A 10,453-nucleotide genomic window follows, 5' to 3' on the forward strand; every position below is an offset into this window, starting at 1 on the left:
CTGGGGCAAATCTATGGAGTATAGATTTCCCCTTATCCTGTGTGACTAGACTGTTTTATTAGATTTAGGTTCAATGACGGGAGGTGGAGAGTGTGTGAAAAAAACTGAAGCAAGATCAGTGTTAAGCCTCCTGCACACGACCGTATGGCTTTTTCAGTGTTTTGCGGGCAGTTTTTTTTCCGGATCCGTTTTTCCGTATGGCATATACAGTATACAGTAATCACAAAATTGGGCTGGGCATAAAATTTGAATTGTACCGTATACGGAAAGCAAAAACCGTTTGTGTGAACTAGCCCTTACGCTATATTTCTGATTGACTCTGGGCGTGTTTAAGATTATACAGGTCAGAATAGAACTCTTGAAATGCTTTAGCAATCCCTGGTGTGTCCCCTGTGTGAGTACAGGACGCTATCAGTTCCTCCAATTTTAGGCTATAAGTAGCACTTTTAGCTTTTTTGAGCAGAGAAGACCTCGATTTGCCACCCTTGTTGCCGTGCGCATATAGCTTGTTCAGAAAGGAATATTAACATTTTAATCATCATATTTAGTGTTGAGCGAAGCGAGCTTCGGATGCTTCATCCAAAACTTCGGAATAATACTGTACGGAGATCCGTCTCTGTACAATATTAGAATGTATGGGCTCCGATGAGCTGAAGTAAGTTGCGCGTGACTTCGTTGAATAACTTCGGTAGTTGATTATTAAAGTGGAAAACCAAAGTTATTCAACAAAGTCTTGCGCAACTTCGCAAATAACTTACTTCGGCTCATCAGAGCCTATACATTCTAAGGGCTTGTTCACACGACCGTGTGAAGCCTGTGCCCGTGCTGTGGACTGCAAATTGCGATCCGCATGTCAGCCTCATGGAGATCGCGGCCCCATTCACTTGAATGGGTCCGCAATCTCTCTGTTACACAAAAAGAGAGTGTAAGTTCTAGTTGAGGTGCGGAGGCACGGAATGGAACACCTCTGTAGTGCTTCTGTAGTGTTCCGTTCCGTGCTTCTGTTCCACAACATTCCGCATCTCCGGATTTGAGGACCCATTGAAATGAATGGGTCCGCACCCGTGATGCGGAATGACAACGGAACGGTGCCCGTGTATTGCGGGTCCGCAATACGGGAACGGGAAGGGACACCAACGGTCGTGTGAATGAGCCCTAATACTGTAAGGCCTCTTCAGTATTTTGCAGTTCGCAAAAAACGGATCCACAAAAAATACGGATGACGTCCGTGTGCATTACTTTTTTTGCGGAACGGTACAGCTGGCCCCTGATAGAACAGTACTTTCCTTGTCTGTTATGCGGACAATAATAGGACATGTTCTATCTTTGAACGTAAAAACGTAAATACGGAAACGGAAGGCATACAGAGTACATTCTGTATTTTTTGCGGCTCCATTGAAACTAATGGGTCCATATACAAAACGCAACGGAAACGGAAAGAAAAAACGTTTGTGTGCAGGAGGCCTAAGGAGACTGATCTTTGCACTGTATTATTCCGAAGTTTTGAACGAAGTGACTTCGGATGAAGCATCTGAAGCTCGCTTTGCTCAACACTAATCATATTATACATAGTAAATAGACGGGTCAAACCAATGTTTTATGAGTGCTCTTCAGAACATATTATGATTGTGGCAGGAGAAAGAGGGGGATCTCCACTTTGATTGGGGTTCATAATTAGTATAGGCGGATGGTCCCTAGGCTGTCTGAACTAATTCCCTATAGTTGGGGAATACTTCGTAGTTCTAAATACTGTATATACCAGTACATAATAGTTAAAAATCCACTTATGGCATTAAAAAGTAATCGGAAAAAATATAGATATATACATATATATACTGTATAATTAAACAATATATATATATATATATATATATATATAATAAATAAATATAAACATAATAAATATGCTTTAAAATCCCTTGCAGACGAGCGTGTCCGGATTAGGTCGGGATGCGTAGCGGATGCGTCCAGTGAAAACTGTGCGATTTCGCAGTTTTGTTTGCGATCGCATTCAGTTTTTATCGCACGGGTGCAATGCGATTTAATGCGTTTTGCACGTGCGTGATAAAAAACTGAATGTATACAAACAACATCTCTTAGCAACCATCCGTGAAAAATGCATCGCATCCACACTTGCTTGCGGAGGCGATGCGATTTTCACGCAACCCCATTCACTTCTAATAAACTAAACACTTATTATGTTACAAACTCTGGCACTGTACAGATTGTCCAACAGAACAAATATAAAAACAAGCCACTTTCAATGACTGCTGAGTGCAAAGAGGTAAAAATAAAAATGGTTTATGCCTGCTTGACAAAAAGTGGCCCAGCACAAACCCTGTTAATACAAACAGGATTGTAGATCACATTGCCTTTGCGATCATCTCTCAGTCCGTGTGTTCATGATCGGCAGTGTAGATCTCATTGCCCAGCTTGTGTGTGAGCGGTGACAGGTGGACCTCTGGAATGTTTCTGTCTGTAAGCAAAACCATCTCATCCCATCAGAGCTGAACTTGGTCCAACACTATAAATACAGCCTCCTATTTATACCAGGGACATGCCTGTCCCCCTGAGGGTCTCTACAGTGTCATACACTCATTGCAGAGGCTGACAGAAGAGCCAGAGGACTAGTGCCTGCATGAGCAGAGACGTCTGTTTGTTGGTGACTCTCTACAGCTGATCTCTCCCTGCTTTTGGACATGGACAACTCAGGCGGGCCCTATCTAAACGCGCAGGCCCTGTGGTCTAAAGTGGGGATTGTCCGCTTGCTGCAGCTTCTCTTTGGATGTACCACCTTTAGCCTGGTTCTCCACAGAGCCGGATTCAGCGCCGCCTATGGAACCTTCTGCATCTTCGTTTGGTGCTTCTGTTTTGCCATCACCACGCTCATTGTGGTATGTGACCTGACTCGGCTCCAGTCATGCCTGCGAAATTTGTCCTGGGGTAACTTCACTGCGGCCTTTGCCATGCTGGCATCCCTTATGACCCTCACCGCCTCCGTCATCTACCCGCTGTACTTCGTCACCCTGAACTGTACACCCGACTGCGTTACCAGGAACCACCGGTTGGCCGTCAGCATCTGTGCGGGTCTTCTCTTCCTAGTCTATGCCGTGGAGGTGTTCCTGACGCGTGCCAGGCCCGGGATGCCCTGTAGCTATATGGCGACAGCAGCCGGGCTACTGAAGGTGGTCCAAGCCTTTGTGGCATGTATAATATTTGGAGCTCTGGCGACAGAAAGTCAGTATAAGAAATATGTGGCCACTCAGTGGTGTGTGGCCGTATACAGCTTCTGCTTTGTGTTGACCGTGGTGGTGATAGTCCTCAATATTACCGGTCGGGCAGTCACCCTACGTTGCCCTTTTGAACGCTTTGTGGTCATATACACGGTGGTGGCAATATTGATGTACATAAGTGCTTCTGTCATCTGGCCCATATTCTGTTTCGATACAAAATATGGGTCACCGACCAGACCATCGCGGTGCTCTTGGGGACGATGCCCTTGGGACAGTCAACTGGTTGTCACCATTTTCACTCATGTCAACCTGCTGCTTTATGTTGCAGACCTGGTGTACACTCAGAGACTGCGATTTGTGACTCAGCGCTGAGAAGGAGCCATTTATGTCATGGACCCGGGGACCAGAGGGAGCTTTATATATACTGTGCCCAAAAACGGACTCAACCCTATGGGACTTACTGATGTTAATATGTTGTATTGTGTTATTCATTTACCTAGTGATTCCCTAAGGCTGCTGTATGGCGAGGTGTCAATCATAACTTATACTCAGAATCTATTTTTAATAAACTGTGACGTCACTTCTAAAGGTTACCGTACATTATTAATGACATATATAGGATAATGAAGTGTGTGCTGTAAAGACTGCTGGCCTTATAACATCACAAGGTTGGGGATATCAATGACATCTGACATATAGCAATGGTGGGCACATGGCAGCTCCGGCGTCTCCGTGCAGCCCTTGGATTCCCCTCTGCTATGTACCTGGTGCCACGCACACCCTACAGCATGCTATACAGTCCTATATGAATGTATGAATCTATAGGTGTCCAGCTCTTGAGTTATTAAACAGGTTTTCCCAGAGGTAAAGCTAGGCTTTCCACCCCCAGGGGCAAGGTTTCAGCATTGTGCCCCCCCCCCCCCCCCCCCCTCAATTGCCACTAAAATGTATATAAAGAGGGAAAAGTTCCGCCGTGCGCAGAATTTTTTTTTTTACTCTAAGCCACCCAATGCACAACTGTACTAACCCAGACCCACTTACCTAATAAAATCTATCATAGGGTACACAGTGGTACCAATACATCTGGCAATAAATGAACCTAACTAATCCAGGGTGTCTCTGGCGTGTCGCGTGATGTCCACTGGATCCGGAACAAGGTCCCTGTGGTGACAAAGCAAAAAGAATAATCACATAAGGAAGGGATAGTAACTAGGGATGAGCAAATTGAATCGACTTGGGTTCGGTTCCAAGGTACCACTAGGAACTGAACCCGAGTTCAGCACCAAGTTTTATTTACAGTAATAATTAATTCCCGAAGCTATTACTCGAAGTCTTGCGCAACATCGCAAAGTAATAACTTCAGCTCATCCGAGCCAATACATTCTAATACTGTACGGCGCGGGTACCATCCGAATCTCCAGCAGGGGGTGCTGTGCTGATACTGTAAAACTGAGCCATCCTAATGTATAACAGGGTAATCTAGGGCATTTCCTTTTCTCACACAGTACGAATGACCACATTGTGCCCTTTCATTGTCTCCCCTCACAGTAGTTATGCCCTCCTTGTAGCCCCTTTACAGTTATGTCCTCCTTGTGGCCCCTTCACAGTAGTTATGCCCTCCTTGTGGCCACTTCACGGTAGTTATGCCAGCCTTGTTGCCCCTTCATGGTAGTTATCCCTGCCTTGTGACTGCTTCACGGTAGTTATGCCCACCTTGTGTCTCCTTCACAGTAGTTATTACCACCTTGTGGCCCCTTCACAGTAGTTATGCCCCCCTTGTGGCCCCTTCACGGTAGTTACTTCCTCCTTGTGGCCCCTTCACGGTAGTTATGCCCTTCTTGTGGCCCCTTCACAGTAGTTATGCCCACATTGTGGCCTCTTCACAGTAGATATGCCCACCCTGTGGCCCCTTCACGGTAGTTATGTCCTCCCTTGTGGCCCCTTCATGGTAGTTATGCCCTGAGTTGAGGAGGTGACGTACATGAGGGTCCAGTAGGTGGGACCTTATTAATGTCCTCAAGGAGAGGGTCTGAGCAATATTGTAGAAAGCACCTGAAGGTGTCTGAAGCTGCAGGAGATTTTTAGAGCTGCCCATACATTTGAGGTACAAACGATTCTGCCAACTAAACTGCCCGACCAGGGAGTCAGTGTTTTATACATACAGACTCCCTGCTGCTTGAACACAATGGCAAGTGATCTGAATTCAGCCAATCGTACCATCAATATGCAGTTTCAGCCATTGAACGGCCTAAGTTTTCCGGCACACAACCGTACCATCAATATGCAGTTTCCGGCACACATTTTCTACTATGTGTATGAGGATCTGTACAATGGAGATTGGAAAAGTATTCACATGAATGACTATACACTCACCTAAAGAATTATTAGGAACACCATACTAATACGGTGTTGGACCCCCTTTTGCCTTCAGAACTGCCTTAATTCTATGTGGCATTGATTCAACAAGGTGCTGATAGCATTCTTTAGAAATGTTGGCTCATATTGATAGGATAGCATCTTGCAGTTGATGGAGATTTGAGGGATGCACATCCAGGGCACGAAGCTCCCGTTCCACCACATCCCAAAGATGCTCTATTGGGTTGAGATCTGGTGAATGTGGGGGCCATTTTAGTACAGTGAACTCATTGTCATGTTCAAGAAACCAATTTGAAATGATTCGAGCTTTGTGACATGGTGCATTATCCTGCTGGAAGTAGCCATCAGAGGATGGGAACATGGTGGTCATGAAGGGATGCACATGGTCAGAAAGAATGCTCAGGTAGCCCGTGGCAGTTAAACGATGGCCAATTGGCACTAAGGGGCCTAAAGTGTGCCCAGAAAACATCCCCCACACCATTACACCACCACCACCACCAGCCTGCACAGTGGTAACAAGGCATGATGGATACATGTTCTCATTCTGTTTATGCCAAATTCGGAAATCTACCATTTGAATGTCTAAACAGAAATCGAGACTCATCAGACCAGGCAACATTTTTCCAGTCTTCAACAGTCCAATTTTGGTGAGCTCGTGCAAATTGTAGCCTCTTTTTACTATTTGTAGTGGAGATGAGTGGTACCCGGTGGGGTCTTCTGCTGTTGTAGCCCACCTTTCTTTCCCATTCTGACATTCAGTTTGGAGTTCAGGAGATAGTCTTGTTCAGGACCACAACCCTACATGCATTAAAGCTACTGCAATGTGATTGGTTGACTAGATAATCGCATTAATGAGAAATAGAACAGGTGTTCCAAATAATTCTTTAGGTGAGTATGTGTGTATATACATATTTTTAGGAGATAGATAAACAAATAGATAGATAGATAGATAGATAGATAGATAGATAGATTAGGCTACTTATACATAGTGTTCTCCTTTCCGGTTTTGAGATCCCAAAACGGGAGGAAAACGCTTCAGTTTTGTCCCCATTCATTGTCAATAGGGACAAAACTGAACAAACTGAATTGGAGTGCACCACAATGCGTTACGTTCTGTGACAAACTGCGGTTTTATGTCCATTTGCGAAACTGAACAATCCGGATTTGGCACTAAAAACAATCTAAGTAAATGGTGCCAGGTCCATTTTTTTCGGACAGTTAATTTTCAATTCAATATGACCGCATCCGAACGGAATGGATGCAGCCGGTTGTATTAAATCGAACTGAAGTGTTTTTCTCCGGTTTGAGATCCTCTGCTGGATGTCAAAACCTAAAAGGAAAACACATATGTGAAAGTAGCGATAGATAGATAGATAGATAGATAGATAGATAGATGGATATCTACTATCTATCTTGTACAGGGCGGTGGTCACTGATTTCTGTGGTAGGTCCATGAGTGCCCTTGATGGTAAGTAATCCCATGTATCTCTGGAATGTGGAGTGTTCTCTCTTCAAAATCACATCCCTTATTCTTAGAAGACACTGGCAGGAGAAGAGGTCCTATGATGTCATGTCTGGTCTCCAGCTGACTCCAGGCCTTCCAGGAATGCTTGGAATGGGCATCTGCCAGATGAAGGAATGTCAGGTTTGGACACCATTTACTATCTCCAGCGGCTGAGCTCCCTGATCAGACTACATTCCAGAGGATATACTGTATATACAGGACACGTCCCCCCAGCTTTTACTACTCTATTCACCCTTTACCTACACAGGTAGGAAACGCTGACTGACCACCATCTATGGCAGCCATTACACTGACCAAAGGGGGTGTGACTGGAGTTCTATACATGAATCAGGAGGATCAGGATGAATAAATGCTGAAGTGAAGTCCTGCTACTTGGCAGAGACCTCTTGGAATAGCTCTTTATGTCAGGAGCTAATACACATGACTCGGACAACGAAATACTGAGCCTTATTCTTGGAATCAGTCGTGACTCAGAGATCTAAATACAGTATGTACGGTACAATCCACTACGTGACAGCACCACTCTCCTATTAGCCAAAGTGGCTCTGTTCACACTTATATTGTGGCCCTTGTGATAAAGTATAGCCGGGTCCATCTCATGATACAGACCCCATTGACTCGCACATTAAATATGACGGAATCTGAAACAAAGCCTCCGTCACAGATGTGAACATAAGCTAATAGGGTCTGAGCAATAATACAGAGGACAATTTGGACTTTTTTTTTACTTTAACCCCTTTGCGACTTGCATGATATATGTACAGCACAAATTGGGGCTTTAAAGGGGTATTCCATATGGGGGCATATCGCTATGATATAAAAAAAAAAAAAAATCTAAAAATGAAATATAGTTGTATTTTGTTCACTTCACCTCCCCCAAATTTTTTTATAAAAAGTGATCAAAAAGTCATTCATACCCCAGAATGGTATCAATAAAAACTAAAAATCAACCCGCAAAAAAAACATTAGCCCTCACACAACTTCACAGATAAAAATATAAAAAAGATATAGTGGTCAGAATATGGTGATGCAAAGAAAAAATATGTTTTTCTCAATGTTTTTATTAAAGCACAAGAAAAAGTTAATAAATGTGGTATCTCTGTAATCGTATTGACCCGGAGAATGACAGTAACAGGTCAGTTTTACCAAATAAGAAACGCCGTAAAAACAAAACCCATAAAACTATGGCGGAACTGCCTTTTTTTTTTACAATTTCCCACTACATGGTATGCAATATTAAATGGTGCAATTAGAAAGTAGAACTTATCCCACTAAAAACAAGCCCTTATATGGCTATGTGAACAGAAAAAATAAAAACATTACGGCTCCAGGAAGGCACAGAATAAATAAATAAATAAAAAATAAAAAGGAAAATCACTGCATCCTTAAAGGGATATGCTATACTATATACTTTACTGTATATATACTAGGATATACCATTAAAGTCAGGTAAGTGCAGGTCCCACCTCTACATTTGTATATTATTTTCATTTAGTTTATTGTACTTTTAAAGCAAATTGGATAGTAATGGATCATAAGGAGATTAATACCCAAATGTTCATGGCATCTGTTTGAAAGGACTTAGATATTGATGGCCTATCTTTAGGACAGGTCATTGGTCAGACAACCAGCACCCCCACTGTTTCAGGAAGGCTCTGTCCACTCTGCAGCTTCTGTCAGCATATGTGTACTGCAGCTCTGTTCACATTCACCTGAATGAGCTGTAGCACCCCACTACACAGTGGGGGAAACCTTGAGCTTCCGGGACATCAATATCTAAGTACCAGAAACCCATTTAAACCTTTTGCTACCAGAGCCGTACATGCACGGCGCTGGAGCTTAGTGCAAACATGGCGCACGCTTGCGCCTGCAGCGGGCATCTTACCCAGCAGGTCTCCGCTGTCAAACAGCAGAGACCCGAGGCTAATGACCGTGACCGACAATAATGCCGATCGCGATCATTGAAGCCTTTGGATGCCATGACCATATGAGATCACGGCATCTAAAGAGTGAAAAACTGGCATCTTCTGCGGCCAATGTGGATGCTGGTAATTGGTTTAAATACGCTGGGTCCCTTTTAGGAGACACAGGGTACTGAAGCTGCAATTCCTTTTTTGGCCAGCAGGTAAGAGATCCATGAGAGTTTAGAAATTAAACTCATAAAAAAGGATAAAAACGGTTAAAAAAATATCTAAAAAAAAATGAGTCCCTACACAGCTCAGTAGATATAACTATAAAAAAGTTATGGGAGTCTTTTTCAAAGACTGCATTTATTTTTACACTATTTAGACATAAAACCTATACATATTGTGGTATCGTTGTAATCGTACTGACGATGAGAATGAAGAGCACAGGTCACTTTCGCTGAAAACCGGAACACAGTGGGAATAAAACCTGTATAATGGTGTAGGAGTTACGTTTTTTTTTTTTTTCCAATTCCACACAATTTTTTTCCTGCTACTCACTACATTGTATGCCATATAAAATGGTGGCATTAGAAAGTACAACTTGTCCCGCAAAAAATAATCCCTCATACAGCTATGTGAACTGCATATTGTGGAGTGTTGTACACTATACACTATGAGGGGCTAGGGTGTTATACTATATACGGTATACTGTGATAATGAGGGGTAATTAATGCGAGTACCCTGCAGCGCCTATAACTAAATACTAGCTGCCTTCAGACAGCCTATACTTTGCGGATGGAGTGGCAGTGATCTGGAAATTTATGTATTATCAAAATGCGCCAAACTGAGCAATTCCAGAAATAACCTTACATTATGCAATTTCCTAATCTAATCAGGAAAGATAGAGAGATAATATACATGCAAAAAATTAGATTTCTAAAATTCCTGACGTCATCCTATAGAAAGTGACAGCAATCTGTACAAGAAGCTATTTCATGCATCTGAGAAATGTGTAAAGGGGTTTCTACATGGGACACAGGAGCGCCCCCCTTCTCTGTCTACCCCCTACAGACATCTTCACACACACCAGCAGCACATTCCAGGAACGGAGGCTCTAAGGCATGGCTGGAATGGGACAACTGCCGCATCAAGGAATTCCTGAAAACTGGTAAACAATGGTGAGTGGCAGCACAAATCCTATCGCTATATATACGGTATAGAGCAGAGGTGACAGCGATGCAGAACCGCCCCACCTGCAATGACAGACAGATGGGAATGGACAGAGGAATGTTCAGGGGCGTCAATTTTTTTAAAATTTTTTGCACTGAATATCATGCATAACTCCATATACCACAATAAGATAGAAATGCCACTTTAACCACATGAGGAACGCTGACCGACTTTAAATATCA

At 43.3% G+C, this 10,453-nt stretch overlaps 1 protein-coding gene across 1 annotated transcript; it reads left to right on the forward strand.

The window, feature by feature from the left end:
• Positions 1–2,577: 2,577 nt before the first annotated feature.
• Positions 2,578–3,812, forward strand: MYADML2 (myeloid associated differentiation marker like 2). Its single transcript, XM_044299338.1, has one exon. It carries the CDS (start codon positions 2,700–2,702, stop codon positions 3,603–3,605), a length of 906 nt encoding a protein of 301 aa, XP_044155273.1. The 5' UTR covers positions 2,578–2,699; the 3' UTR covers positions 3,606–3,812.
• The last annotated feature ends 6,641 nt before the right edge of the window (positions 3,813–10,453 follow it).

The sequence above is a fragment of the Bufo gargarizans genome, chromosome 6, assembly GCF_014858855.1.
Source record: "Bufo gargarizans isolate SCDJY-AF-19 chromosome 6, ASM1485885v1, whole genome shotgun sequence".
NCBI classification, from domain to species: Eukaryota; Metazoa; Chordata; class Amphibia; order Anura; family Bufonidae; genus Bufo; species Bufo gargarizans.

Excerpts from the sequence above, each read along its gene's own strand:
- MYADML2 (XM_044299338.1), top strand. The coding sequence starts at position 2,700 with ATGGACAACTCAGGCGGGCCCTATCTAAACGCGCAGGCCCTGTGGTCT.